At 44.5% G+C, this 15,526-nt stretch overlaps 1 protein-coding gene and 1 long non-coding RNA gene across 2 annotated transcripts; one reads left to right on the forward strand and one right to left on the reverse strand.

Moving 5' to 3' along the window:
- Positions 1 to 4,371: 4,371 nt before the first annotated feature.
- Positions 4,372 to 7,461, reverse strand: LOC306642165. Its single transcript, XR_013758413.1, has 2 exons — positions 6,824 to 7,461; positions 4,372 to 5,146 (listed from the first exon to the last, which is right to left on the reverse strand). It is a non-coding gene; the product is annotated as an uncharacterized lncRNA (long non-coding RNA).
- Positions 7,462 to 8,627: 1,166 nt separating this feature from the next.
- On the forward strand, positions 8,628 to 13,070 carry FZD8 (frizzled class receptor 8). The gene is given in 4 exon segments (XM_079107678.1): positions 8,628 to 10,347; positions 10,349 to 10,376; positions 10,379 to 11,622; positions 11,624 to 13,070. Coding segments are annotated over 4 exon segments (2,088 nt in total). The 5' UTR covers positions 8,628 to 10,257; the 3' UTR covers positions 12,350 to 13,070.
- The last annotated feature ends 2,456 nt before the right edge of the window (positions 13,071 to 15,526 follow it).

Consider the following 15,526-nt stretch of genomic DNA (forward strand, 5'->3'; position numbering starts at 1 on the left):
GCATGAAGTTATGGGCTAGGAAGGAGGAGAAAGAATTTCAGTTTTATTGATAATTAACACACAAAGAGTGTAAGAATCTTCCAAGACTACTAGCCTGACCCTCAACAGCAGAAGTAAGGCCCAAAGAGACTCTGGCCTCCTGCCATGAGACATAACAAAGCTTGAGGTTTGAGCAGACATCCTTGGTTACCTGCTCAAGGTCAGTGTACTGCCTGCCTTTCTTCCTTCTTCCCCATTTTGCCTTCCCCCTGGATCAGGGCTCAGTAATGTGGTTTGTCATCCAAATCTGACTTGAGAGAAGTGAAAGCAAGTCAGTTACAGGAAAGTCTTCCTGGGACTTAAAAAGAGGCACAGAGGAAAAGAATGTCCCTCTTTCTGCCTCTGGGTATTGGCATGGTAAAGCCATGAACCTCTATCTGTAACCACTTCAGAACCATGAATGAAACTAAACAAACACAACCAGACAGAGAAAAAGATGGAAAGACTTGGATTTTGAAACCGTGTAGAGTCACAGAATTAACAGCTTGGCAATCACCCTTCCTCCAGGTCTCAGGTAATGTGAGGTCAGTATCCTCTGTCACTTTAGTTGGATTCTTGTCACTCCAGGCAGAAAACATTGTAACATTTATTGGATGCTATAGACTTCAAAATGTAACTATTCAAAGGCACAAATTATATCAACTAATTTGATACAAAAAGAATTGTTTGTTATGGTTTAAATGTGAGGTGTCCCCCAAATGCTCACCTGTGAGACAATGCAAGAAGGTTCAGAGGAGAAATGATTGGGTGGCGAGAGTCTTAACCCAATCAATGAATTAATACCATGATAGGGATTAACTGAGTGGTAACTGAAGTGGTGGGATGTGACTGGAGGAGATGGGAATTGGGGTGTGGCTTTGGGGTATATATTTGTATCTGGCAAGTGGAGCTCTCTCTGCTTCTTGATCACTATGTGAGCTGCTTCTTCTACCACACTCTTCCACCATGATGTTCAGTCTCATCTCAGAGCCCCAAAGAATGGAGCCAGCCTTCTATGGACTAAGACCTCTGAAACTGTGAGCCCTAAATAAACCTTTCCTCCTCTACAGTTGTTCTGGTTGAGTCCTCTTAGTCGCAGCAGTGAAAAAGCTAAAACACTGTTCAAGGAAAATTCTTGCTGTTTCACCAATCGCAAATGCAAACAGGATTTCATCTTTAAATGCTCTGTCCATGTAACTTCCATGTAACCTGAAACTTCTCCTCTTCTCAAGTTCACAAACTCCTGATCAGTCTTCAAAACCTTTGTGTAGTCCTTTCCCAGCTCTTAAAAAAAAAAAAAAAAAAAAAACTTGTTCCCTAATATTTTTTCTGTGTACTTTATAAATGTCTATTCAGTAGAATAGTAACTATCTGTGGCCATCCCACAAGAGTTCCATGTAAAAGGGGCTACATGTTATCCATCTAACACTGTGGTGATTTTAAAATACAGCCTCATCCCTTCTATTCTGAGGTAGGTCCATGCCCCTGTCTTGGAATCAGAGTACACTTGGATAGCTTCAGCTGACAGAATACAGTCGAAACACTTCCGCTGTGTGAATCCAAGTATCATGCAATATTCCCCTGACTGGCTTTGGGAGATGCCTCACCATGCAGGAATCCAACCATTCTAAAGCTGCTACACTAAGAAAGGCTACAAGGAGGCACAGCAGTAGATAGTTGCATCACTGGGGAGCCACAGGATCATACCAGTTTGCTTGTTTAACTCCAACAAGTAGACTTTCAAATGACTACAGTCCTGTAGACATTTGATTGCAACTGCAGGAGATGTGCCAAGCAAGATCTGCCTACCAGATCCTGAGTCTGAAAATATGAGCCAAAGAAAACTGTCTTGGAACTATTGTTATGCAGCAATAGTAATCAGAAAAGTTTGTATTAAATAAATATGAATTTATGAGTGAGATATAAAAGAAATCTTCCTACCATTAAGAAAAGGGAGAAAAGATCAAGATGATTTCATCCAGTCATAATTTTTGCAACCACAGATACATTTCTTACCACTCTATACATTAATAAACTATTATGAACTCAATTCATTTATCAAAGTCCAGGCACTGTGCTTTGGTCTCATCCAACTCACAACCCATGAGTCTTCCATTTGTCACTCCATGCTTAAAGTATCAGGAAGTGGAGCTCCAAGAGGTTGTAGGTTACTGGTCCATCTAAGTAGCAAATACCTGAGTTGCATCCCCCAGGACAGCCTGATGCAAAGCCTATCTTCTCTATACCACCACAAGTCTTTTCAGTCACTTTTACTTTGCCCATAACCAATTTTAAAAAAATACTCAAGTGATAGTTTGGTATGTCAATATGTAATATGATGGAGACACAGTAATATCATGGGCAATAGGCCAATCAGCCCAGGGCAAAACCAGACATGGTGACAAGGATACTCAAAGCTGGAGTTCTACTTCTCACATCAATCCTATGGCCTCCCAACTACAATAGTAAATTTTTTCCCCTTTTCCATCTCCTTATCCCATTCAAAATCATAGATCCTCAATCAGAAGGACAACTCAGGGGAACTAGGGTTAGAGACTCTAACAAAGGTAAAGATAAAAATTGTCTTTGAATCACTTAACACAGATAGCTAAACAACACACAATCATACATGATATACAATTTATATGGAAAGAGATATCTAAAACACAGATTTTTGCCCCTTTGATAGTTTTTATCTATATGAGGAGAAAAAAAGATTCAAAATAACACATAATAGGTATGAAGTTCACTAAAGCCAGGATTGCTTCAAGATCATTTTTCCTAAGTATAAAACCTAGATCATTATTTTTAAAAAGAAAAATTACTCCTAGTTAATCCACTCAAATACATTGTTGGATACCATTTTGATGAATTTCTTTCTAGTCTTTCTCTATGAATATTTATGAATGTAATTGGACCCATACCATGTAGTTCAATAGTTTTATATCCTGCTCTTAGTCTTCACTTAAGTGAAGTTTGAAGTTAGTCTAGATCAGGGTTTTCCAAACCACATCCTACTGGGCAGGTTTTTAAAAAAGTATGCCCCAAGTTCATAATTATGTTGTATTATTATTATTAAATAAACTCAACACCTCGCTGCATCAATTTTCTTATTTTATCTTTATAAATTATTTTTATTTGTTTTTGGTTTTTTGTTTGTTTGTTTGTTTGTTTGGTGCTGGGGATTGAACCCCGGGCCTTATGCATGCAAGCAAACATTCTACCAACTGAGTTATATCCCCAGCCCCTATAAATTATTTTTATAATACAAGTTATACTTCCAGACAGTAAACTATAAGATTACTCTATAAGGTAAATTTGCTTCTAAAAGCATGCAAGACTCATGCAATATTGGAAAAGTATGAAGTATAGTTACCTCTCAGAGATAAAAATTACATCTGTTTACCTGCATAGAGTCAAAGATTGTCGGGGTCTTAAGCCCCCTCACCCTTCTCGACCAGTGACAACAAGGGAAGGGGACACTCCCCAACAAGGTAAGGCCGACTGACCGCCAGCTCCCAGCCCTCCAGGTGGAGGACAATCAGACGTGTCAGGGAGACCCGTCACAGCAGGAACTCGTTTATTGAGGAAGTCACACAGCTTTTATGTAGGGTGGGGGCTAGGCGGGAACCAATCAGCTTAAAGGTCAGCAAGGCAGGGGGTGTTACACAGGCAAGAGTCCCATAGGACTATATGGCAAGCACGAGCTGATCACGGTTAGTGGAACTATTGTTACCCAATCCCTGACAGTGGTCCATTCATCGTCATTAACTATTGAAACCACCTTTGAGGCCTTGATCTTGCTCACTCGCCAGGGAGTAAGGAGTCAGCCTGAGTTAGTCCCAACAAAAGATAAACAAAAAACAGAAATACCATTGTGATCCTTGCCACTTCCATGTCCCTAGTGCCCTAATAATTATTATTTATATTACTATAGTAAAAAATTTTTGTTTCAGACCACCATTTAAAATGGATCATTGTTACCAGGTAAAAACTCTTATTTTTATATAAAAATGTTTATTTTTATATGAAGATTCTTTCACATCCATAAGCAATTCAGATATATGTAAGATTTCATACAGTTTCTCCTGCATTGTATTTAATTTTTAAAATAACAAAAACAAAAATTTTGTATGGTATAGGACTTGAAAGAAAAAATAAAATTCTAGAATTGTCAATGTTTAGTGAAGTCTCAAAAAGAAGGGTGGGGGGCAATTTAACAAAAGGGAACTCAGGAGTTAGATTGCCAAGTATACACACCATATAAATAAAACTCATAGTAAACAGCAAAATTTCTTTCCCACTAACTATGCAGTGAACTATAACATACAAACTCCAGATGGAAAAATCATGTAAATATCGGGATTTTCTTTAATCTAGATCATACTTAATTCATAATCATGAACAAAATATCCTTGAAGACTAGTCATACTAATTGATGATATGCATGAAAGTTAATTTGTTTTAATGTGCAGTTGACACTGTTGGCTGAATCCTCCTTCCTTTTCTTGCTATCAGAAACCACCCCCCATCAGTTACCACCCACCAGATCTTCAATTTTACAGCCTCTCTTGCAGCTAAAAGTAACCAGACAGTGTGCTATGTGGGGAAGTTAGATGAAAGCCTTCAGGGCTCCCTTTACTAATAGGGGAGCGACACAGGCGGAGGTCCTGGCACTCCTTCAGCACTGGCTCCGTGTAACCAGAGGGGAACCCAGGGGCCTACAAGCCAACCCACAGATATAATATTGCTGAGGAACCAGTGGTGAGATTCCTATTAGACGTACTGAAATGTGAGGTGTCCTTCTTAGCTAAGTCAGTTTTATTTAGGAGGTCTTCATTGTACTCAAAAGCTCCCAACTAACTTATGATACATCCCATAAGAGTTTCAAAATTTGGTCAATATTCCAGTGTAAATGAGCAGGAAAATCAATATTTGTTTTAAAACACATTTTAGAATAATTATAAAGTCACAAAGTGAGAGTAAAATCTCCATTTTCCAAAATGGCAGCCACTGTGAGCATCTGATTCCAAACCAGTGGCACATGTTTGTCTCAGTTATCTCCACCCGTTTGCACATTGCCCTGTTTTTTCAGACAGAGCAAAGAGTACTTCCTTCTGACAGCATCCTGGTGGTGGAGAAAGTAGAGAAGAAAGACCTTTATTTAGACTTTAATGTTAACATGAAAGAATAAAAAAATTATCTCACTCATTGTGTTAGTCAGGTTTTCATTACTGCAACAAATACTTGAGAGAAATTAACTTTAAAAAGAGGGACACCTTATTTTGATTTACAGTTTCAGAGGTTCTAGTCCATCATCAGTTGTCCCTGTCACCTCATAGCAGCTAGAAAGCAAAGAGGAAAAGGAGAGGCCAGAGTCCCAATATTCCCTTCCAAGGGACATCCTCAATGGCCTAACTCACTCCCACTAGGCCCTACCTCCTAAAGGTTTCACTACCTCCCAATAGCTTTATGGACTGGGGATCAACCCTTAATACATGGACCTTCAGGGAATATTCTAGATCCAAACTATAGCAATTATGTTAATTCTAGTAGAGATTTAAACAAGACCAGTTCACTACTAACTTTGCTTCTGTTTATGGAGTGTGTGATTAAAGATACAATCCTTTGAAAGACAGATTTTTTTAAATGGCAAGATACCCCAATATTACCTGATAGAGTTGTATGTTCTCTAATAATAATAGTATTTGATTATGTCCCTGAAAGAAAATGAGCTTTAGAAGAAACAAAATGGTTTTTGATGTAACACCTAAGAAATTTCATTAGTTACAAAATAGTTCATGAAATCTTTGGAACATACCATTTTACTAGGATATGTTAGGCCCTCTCCAGTATCAAAATTCTCATGTTGGATTTTTAAATATAATGCACTGAAACATAATTTCCCCAAAGTTTCTGAAATTTCATACAGACACAATTTTATTAGTCTCCTATCTAACTTAGCATTTGATTTTTTGTAAAACTGTCCTTCCTTTGATTGATATGTATGTCTTTGGTCGTGTTGCAGTTTGTTTGGAGAACGTTCCCCAGAGGTGTATGTGTTAAAACCTTTGCCCCCAGCTTACAGTGCTATTGTAGAACTGTTAAGAGGTAGGGCCTAATGGGAAGTCTTCAGGTCACTGGGTGGGTGCCCTCAAAGGGGATTTTGGGACCCAGGTCTTTTGCATTCCAGTTGTGAGGTAAGTAACTTTGCTCCAGCATGCACTACCCTCATGACATGCTGCCTCACCACAGGCCCAAAAGCAATGGAGCCAAATGCACATTGACTGAAACCTCAAAAACTGTGAGTCAAAATAAACATTTTTTTATAAGTTTATTATCTTGGGTATTTGTTATACTAATGGAAAGTTGATTAAAACAAACTATATTATGCTTATAGGCCATTCAATAACAATATGTCTGTTCAGAAATTCCTTTAACTTTCTTATTTATGTACTACTAAAACTATTTATCCTCCCTTAAAATATAGCTGTTTATATACAAAAAAAAAAAATCATTATTTAGCTGGCAACATAGATAAATGGTCCCAGTTTCTTTTAACTGATCTACCATTGCCTTTCATAAGGCAATTGGCTTCATAAGTCTCTGTCTTCTCTCTGAAAGACTGTGAAGTATTTGTTTAATAGTATATTCAAAATGTTGTTATAGTTTCTCAATAAAAAGTATTTTTATTATTGTATAAGTGGTCTTAATATCACAAATCAGTTGTATCTTTCAAATAGCCTATAATTTTGAAAGTCCAAAATTTTGTCTGCTTATTTTTTTATGCAAGTCTAATACTTACCAAAAATTTCCACATTCCACATCATCAAACTTTTCATCTTATCTTAAAAGAAAAATATTGAAATGCCAATCAAAAGCCAAAATCAACGATCTTCAGCTTCAATTTTCAAACGCCAGTTTGTTTTTACCTAATTCTAGTAAATTTATATAGTGTAATTCTAAACTTCAATATTTGACATTTCCCTGATGAAGAAAAACAGTAGGAACTTTTCCCCATCTGTGTTGTTTTTGGAAATTAGCTCCTCCCTTCTGTGGTCTTCCTGGTCCAAGCAATGTAGCTGCCTATGACTCTGGATAAGGGGGTTCTGCCTTCACCACTGAGCTCAGATCAAAATTCTAACTCTAGGAATTACCTCCAGATGAATGTTCTGGAAATTAGCCCTCTGGGAGCAAGGTACCAACTAAAGACATAGGTGACTTTCTACATTTAACATACCAATGGGCATTCAGGTGTGGAGGCAGAGGTAAAGAATCCACGTGGGGGGAAAAAAAAAAAAAAGTAAAGGTCAAGTCTGCATTTTTCTAGTGGTCCGTTTTCTGCTGAATCAGCTAATATTTCTGAAGTTTTGAATTTCGGATTCATATAGAGTAGTTTAACCAAAACTAAAGTGAGAAGTATTGCTTTCAGTATAAAGAGGTTCTGACTATTCTTCGTTTAAAAAAAGAAAGAAAGAAAGAAAGAAAGAAAGAAAGAAAGAAAGAAAGAAAGAAAGAAAGAAAGAAAGAAAGAAAGAAAGAGAAGGTGGGGTATAACTATAACCTGGTGGATCTGCCTAGAAGGGAAAAAACACAGAACTTGCCAGAAAGGGGCGGGGGGGGAGGGGTTTCTGCCTGTCTTCTTATAGTGTGTGGTTCATAATAGGTTGCTAAACTAAGCCACAGAAAACTGAAAGAGGAAGACTTAGATTCCATTAGCTCAAGCAATATACAAATGCTCCTAGTTAATTTTGGGCACAAAAGTTGTTTTTAAACAGATAACCGCCAACTCCAGCACCCCCCCCCCCAAAATTCCTGAACTAACCTCAAATGTACCTTTAATTATTTTTCACTATCCTCAAATGTACCTTTAATTCTTTTTCTCTGTCCCCACGCCCTCGGCAACTTTTGTTCTCTAGTTCTTCTTGTTCTTGGTATGAAACCTGACAAAGAGCAAAAATCCTGAAACAAAAAGGAAAGAAAGGAGGGAGAACAGGAGACGAAAGAAGAGACAAGAAGAGAGGAGGAGAGAAAGGGGGGAGGGAGGAAGAGAGAGAGAAACTATTTTGCCACCCTCCTGGCTAACTGAATGCTTGTTCCCGAGATTACAGTAATTACAGCCCCAGCATGAGTTCCATACAAGCGCTAAATGAAACAGCACATCAATTAAAAAATAAACACTCCATTCTAGGAGAAAGACAACCCCCTGGGACGTCCTAACAAGCGTAAATGAACCTGCCAGGCCGCCGGCCCCTCGCCCCCCCCCCTCCCCGGCCCCTCTCCCTGTCCTTCTTAAGGTGGATGCAGAGCTTGATGGGCCAGCGCTGGCTGGCGGCACCCCAAGTGGCTGCTAAAAGCAGCTAGGGCTGGGTGCAGATCGCCAATACGTGTCCGCGTCTCCGCGCCAGGGCGCAGCCCCGCCTCCCACAGCAGAAAAGGAGGCTCTGACAAAAACATGTAAACTTCGGATAGAGGAATGAATATATGTCCTAAAGTAGGAAGCGAACAGAGAAATCAGTGGCAGTTTCCAGTCTATCCTCTGTGTAAGTTATTGTTTTGTTTTATTTTTTAAAGGAGAAATGGAATTACTTTTTGTAAAGTACTGCGTCCAGATGCTTTATATATTTTATCTCGTCCAAATATCAAAAACCCCTATGAGAACGATGTTGTAATCACCCCACTTTCTAAGGTAAGGAAACTGAGGCTCCCGAAGCAAAACTGCTGAGCCTATAGGGGAGTCTCAAGCGGACACCCATGCACCGCGAACCTCGTGCGCCTGCAGCCGAACTCCGGAGCACCTCACCGGGCTGCCCCAAGTCCAGCCCCCCACCTAGAATGAACCGAGTTTGTTCCACTCCCGGCACTCTTCAAGGCTCAAATCCCATCATTTCTGAGAACCCCAAGAACTACGTCCTTCCCGGGTTCCCTAAGGATTCAGATCTGGATAGGTCCTTGCACACTCGCCTGTTGTGCGGCTTCCAAGTTGCCATGGCTCTCAGAGAAGCCCCCGGGGCCCCAAATCCAGCAGGTCACCCCATTCGTGGAGGCTTAGTGGGCAGGGGCTTGATCGATTTGGAAAAGCACTGGGAGGCTCACGCTACAAAACCCTGTCCCCAAGTACAAACTCAGGGAAACAGGGCCAAAATCTCAGACTCACTGAGGCCCCTGGGGACATTCGGAACAAACGTTTCCTCTCTGCGGTCAATCCCAAGGTTATCAAAACTCTATTATATCTGCAGAAAGCCCACCTGGCCAACGGACACCACGGACGTCCTTAAGTAAGGCTGAGCCTTGGGAGCGAGTAGACTCCGCCCCGTCATCCGGCGATTGGTGAGTCTAGAGGTGGGCGGAGACCAAGTCCAGGCTGTATAAATATTCATGAGCCGGCCGCGCGGCGCTAGCGGGGCTGGAGCCGGGAAGTTGGGCTAAGGGTGCTGCTCCTACCGAGGAGGCGGCGGCTGGGCGCGGGCCGAGCCGCTCAGGTGTCGGTTCCTTCTGGTCTGGATTTGCTTCTGTTTGTCTAACGAGAAAGGGACTGCCGGTATCTCACCCGACTGTGGCTCCAGAGCGACGCGGACTTTTCCTGGAGACTGATCCGTCTGTCCCCGAGGCATACAGATTGACGGACGCACGCCAGAGAAAGATCGCAGAGGCCTAGGGAGCGCGGGGTCCTGAACTCCAACAGTGGTGGCGCGGCCTTTGGGACGGGCATGAGCCCTCGCGGGCCGAAAAGGGGCCGCGAGGGCTGACCCGGCACAGCTAGCAGCTTGGCCCAGCCATCTTGACTGCGCACCGCGGCCCGAAAGGAAACTTGCTGCGCCGCCGCCCTCCGGTGCCCGACAAAGTCACCGCTGCCGGGCGCCAAGCAGAGAAGTGACCAGGCAAGCGGGAGAGGAAACGAGCGAGTACAGGACGATGGACCAAGGGCCCGCCACCCTGCTCTGCGAGGGCTGAGTGCAACCCAGAGTAAGAGACTGTGGCGCGGGACTGCAGCCACCTTCTTTCCTGGAGTGGCGGAAAGGAGGTGCGGACGACCTCTGCCCAGGCTTCGGACCGCTCCGCTGCAGACGTGCCCCCGAACAGGAGCTAGATTATTGGCAGATCTCCTCTTCTCCCCAAGGAGAGGCAGAAGACCCGCAGGTCACCCGCTCTCCTCTTACCCGGCTCAATTGCTCGGATTCCCCTGGGACCCTCCGCGCACTGCGTGGAGGACTAGAGCACAGGGCTAAGGCGCACAGCATGGAGTGGGGTTACCTGTTGGAAGTGACCTCTCTGCTGGCCGCCTTGGCGCTGCTGCACGCTCGAGGCGGCGCAGCAGCCGCCTCGGCCCAAAGAGCTGGCGTGCCAAGAGATCACCGTGCGCTGTGTAAAGGCATTGGCTACAACTACACCTACATGCCCAACCAGTTCAACCACGACACTCAGGACGAGGCGGGCCTGGAGGTGCACCAGTTTTGGCCGCTGGTGGAGATCCAGTGCTCCCCCGACCTCAAGTTCTTTCTGTGCAGCATGTACACGCCCATCTGCCTGGAGGACTACAAGAAGCCGCTGCCGCCCTGCCGCTCGGTGTGCGAGCGCGCCAAGGCAGGCTGCGCGCCGCTCATGCGCCAGTACGGCTTCGCTTGGCCGGACCGCATGCGCTGCGACCGGCTGCCCGAGCAAGGCAACCCTGACACGCTGTGCATGGACTATAACCGCACAGACTTGACCACGGCCGCGCCCAGCCCACCGCGCCGCCTACCGCCGCCGCCTCCCGGCGAGCAGCCACCTTCAGGCAGCGGCCACGGCCGCCCGCCAGGGGCCAGGCCCCCGCACCGCGGCGGCGGCGGTAGGGGCGGTGGCGGCGGGGACGCGGCGGCGCCCCCTGCGCGAGGAGGCGGTGGCGGGAAGGCAAGGCCCCCTGGTGGTGGCGCGGCTCCCTGCGAGCCCGGGTGCCAATGCCGCGCGCCCATGGTAAGCGTGTCCAGCGAGCGGCACCCGCTGTACAACCGCGTCAAGACAGGCCAGATCGCCAACTGCGCACTACCCTGCCACAATCCCTTCTTCAGTCAGGACGAGCGCGCCTTCACCGTCTTCTGGATCGGCCTGTGGTCGGTGCTCTGCTTCGTGTCCACTTTCGCTACCGTCTCCACCTTCCTCATCGACATGGAGCGCTTCAAGTATCCGGAGAGGCCCATCATCTTCCTCTCTGCTTGCTACCTCTTCGTGTCGGTCGGCTACTTGGTGCGCCTGGTGGCGGGTCACGAGAAGGTGGCTTGTAGTGGCGGCGCGCCGGGCGCTGGCGGCGCTGGGGGCGCGGGCGGCGCGGCGGCGGCAGCAAGCGCGGGCGCGGCAGGCGCGGGCGCGAGCGGCGCGGGCGGGCGAGGCGAATACGAGGAGCTGGGTGCTGTGGAGCAGCACGTGCGCTATGAGACCACCGGCCCAGCGCTGTGCACTGTAGTCTTCCTGCTAGTCTACTTCTTCGGCATGGCCAGCTCCATCTGGTGGGTTATCCTGTCGCTCACATGGTTCCTGGCAGCAGGCATGAAATGGGGCAACGAAGCCATTGCCGGCTACTCTCAGTACTTCCACCTGGCCGCGTGGCTTGTGCCCAGCGTCAAGTCCACTTGGGTTCTTGGCACTCAGCTCGGTGGACGGTGACCCAGTGGCAGGCATCTGTTACGTAGGCAACCAGAGCCTTGATAACTTGCGTGGCTTTGTGCTGGCCCCGCTTGTCATCTACCTCTTTATTGGCACTATGTTTCTGCTGGCCGGCTTCGTGTCGCTCTTCCGCATCCGCTCGGTCATCAAGCAGCAGGGAGGCCCCACCAAAACGCACAAGCTGGAGAAGCTCATGATCCGCCTGGGCCTCTTCACCGTGCTTTACACTGTGCCCGCCGCCGTCGTGGTCGCCTGCCTCTTCTACGAGCAGCACAACCGCCCTCGCTGGGAGGCCACGCACAACTGCCCGTGCTTGCGGGACCTGCAGCCCGACCAGGCGCGCAGGCCCGACTACGCAGTCTTCATGCTCAAGTACTTCATGTGCCTGGTGGTGGGCATTACCTCTGGCGTGTGGGTCTGGTCCGGCAAGACGCTGGAGTCATGGCGCGCCCTGTGCACCCGTTGCTGCTGGGCCAGCAAGGGTGCCGCGGTGGGTGGGGGTCCTGCCGCAGGGGTCACAGGGGGTGGCGGCGGGCCAGGGGGAGGTGGCAGCGCTGGACCCGGCGGGGGTGGGGGACCGGGTGGCGGCGGGGGCTCCCTCTACAGCGACGTCAGCACTGGCCTGACGTGGCGGTCTGGCACGGCCAGCTCCGTGTCTTATCCAAAGCAGATGCCATTGTCCCAGGTTTGAGCAGAGGGGAGGGGGCGCCAAGAAGGGGCGGAAAAGGGGAGGGGGGAGGAGACCCAGTGTGGTGAAGGGACACTTGACGGGCTGAGGTTCCCACCCCTTCACAGTGTTGATTGCTATTAGCATGATAATGAACTCTTAATGGTATCCATTAGCTGGGACTTAAATGACTCACTTAGAACAAAGTACCTGGCATTGAAGCCTCCCAGACCCACCCCCCTTCCCTCCGTTGATATTCCTGGAGCTCCTCCCGCCAAGCGTTAATTTCCTTTGGCAGAGCAGGGTGGACTGCAGTATTTCCAGAACCTGAGATTAGGAGCCCTCGCTGGTTGCCCTTTGCTGAGCTTGAAGCCAGATCTACAGATTTCACCCGAGGGACTTCTTTTTCTCCCTCGACTTGCCTACATAAACTTACTCCTAACATATCCTAGAGGAGGGATGACTGCGACCTAATGGGATTGCACGGTTTGGGTATTCTTAATGACCAGGCAAATGCCTTAAATAAACAAGAAATGTCTTAATTATACACCCCAAGTAAATACGGGTTTCTTACATTAGAGGATGTATTTATATAATTATTTGTTAAATTGTAAAAATGTGTAAAATATGTATATATCCAAAGATATACAGTGTGTACATTTTTTGTAAAAAGTTTAGAGGCTACCCCTTGTAAGAACAAATATGAGTATTCTATTTTGTCAATAAAATGACTTTTGATAAATGATTTAAACATTGCCCTCTCCCCCTGCCTCTTCTAAGCTGTTACCTTTACAGTGCTTACTAAGGACCTCTGGGGAAAATGGACATTTTCTGGTTGCCATTCTGTACACTGACTTTAGGCATGGAGAAAATTACCTGTTAACCTTTAGTTCTTAAACTGTTAGCAAAGTAAATATCATTGTTGAACTGAAATCAAAAGTGCATTTTTGCACCTTCCCCAAAGTTAGTGTTTTTATTGGTAGCTCTTTTCTGATCAATGGATTACAACTCACATTAGTGTATGTAAATGGAACTCTTTACAAAGGCAGTACTTCCACTTAGGCCTTGTTATTTATCTTGTATAGTACCACTGAAGGTTTCAAAACCCCACATTCTTGCGTCGGTGATTTTGAAAACACCTGGTTTTTCAGGGTCTGAACATACTGCTGAAGTGTGGAAGTTAATATTTTAAACCATAGATCACTCTTTTCAGTGTAAGTCACTTGACAATCTGGTAGTGGAGCAGGCACTCTTTAATGGATTAAACTAACGGGTTAACATCTTAATAACTTTCTGTGCTTGTGTATACCAAATGTGCTTCTTTTCCTAGAGAAAAAGCTATTGTTCCTCTGTCAAGACTAAGCTAATTTATTTGAGCAGAAGGCTGTTGAATTAGCAGAAGAATGCTTTGGCAATTGTTGAACTTTTTACCTGTCTGCCCAGTGGCTCAGCACATCATTCCTTTAAGAGGAGCTAAATGAATAGGGTTAATCTGTAGGGAACTTGGTCTTTTGAGTTTGAAAAACTTTGATCTTTTCTCCTCTCCAAATGTGCTGTATAGTCTGAAGTTTCTTTCCCTGCTGCCCGGCTCCTCTTGGTGCAGACCAATTGGCCACCGTGGAGCCTTAAAGTTCTTCCATTAAAGGGATGTGGGACTTTTACTTTAAAAAGGAGAGAGAGAGGGAGAGGAAGACTTGTAACAGTTAGTGAAGACCAGAGGCACAAGTGCGCTCAGCCTTTTAAACAGCTTTTCCCTGCATTGTTAGCCAGCCTGCAGGCAGCTAGGCATGGGTTGAAGCATTATAGAAAAGGGCTCTGAATGCCCTACAGGTGGTCTGCGCACATAATCCCCCAATTTAAAGCGTTTTCCTTTGCTGGACAATTGCATTACAAAACTCCCTTCTTTTTCGCTCCTAATTGAACCAATGAACTATTATAAACTACAAGTTTTTCTTTAAAAAAAAAAAAAAAAATCCTCAGTGCCTAAATTCTATTGACTAAATTCTGGCAAGTTTTCTGAACTGAACCTTTTAAAGCTCCGGAAGTAAAAGCTTCTTCAGTAGACGTTTCTTTTTCAGATATTTTTATTCCTTATGCTTGTTATTTTCTGGCAGATTAGCAATAATTTAAAAGTAATTGCTAAGGTTGTGTGTTCATACTGAAAAGATAGCCCCAGGTCCCTTATTAACCTGTCAATCAAGATAAGAAATGGTCAGCTACCATACTAATGACAGGGACATCAATCACTGTGGGATGGGAGGGGATTTTTTTCTGTGCATCCTTCATAGATGTTTGCTCTCTTTTCCTGAAGGGAATATTTAGTGGTTTAAAAAATGATTGTTTGTTTGTTTTTTAATAGGAGGAAAACTACTTCCTTTACTGATCTTTCTCATGCAAGAGACTTTTAAGAAAAGTTTTGTGATAGTAGCATTTTGCAGATCCTTTCCAGAGTCATTCTTGGTATTAGATTTTTTAAAATTAGATATGCAATAAGAATTCCTACTATAGCTATCATGATAATTTTATTTTTGGAGGTCAAACATTGTAAAAATCTTTATGTTGCCACTTTTTTATTTATTAAAGAACAATTTTTTTTTGTAACTTAGGTATCAATAAGTGTCCTGCATCTAATAATTCATGTGGTGACACTTGTGTTGTAGTGTGCATAAACCAGCCACAAACTTTACATATTCAGTTATAAAGTAAAATTTTGAGGGCAGGTCTTTATCACATATGGGATGAAGGAGAGTTAAAAGTCACTGGTTAGCATACTGTTTTCTCATGTACTGTTATTCTCATTAATGACACATTTTCAACTATATGATACAATGGAAAATATTTGACTTTGGAGCTTTTAACCTTATTAATTCAATTTGTCCTTGTAAAATGCCATCTTTGATAACTTTCACAAGATGACTCTAAGTATTCCCCATCTCAGCAAGGTTATGAAATAAACAAACAAACCCTATTTACATTCTGAGGACAACATTCAGCAAAAAAACCTGTACCTGTAATCACTATAGACTGATTTCAAAGACTGATATTTAAAATACAAGTGCTGGTCTTTGCCTTTAAAGCTAAACTGTGGATTAAAAAGTTGCCAGCACCCAAATGGTATCTACTGGAATCAAAAACCCAAAATTGATTTTAGGAATGGGAAAGGAATGAAGGGTCTCTATAGGTCCACTTGTGTTACACAAA

The sequence above is a fragment of the Sciurus vulgaris genome (genome assembly GCF_902686455.1).
Source record: "Sciurus vulgaris genome assembly, chromosome: 12".
In the NCBI taxonomy this organism is placed as follows: domain Eukaryota; kingdom Metazoa; phylum Chordata; class Mammalia; order Rodentia; family Sciuridae; genus Sciurus; species Sciurus vulgaris.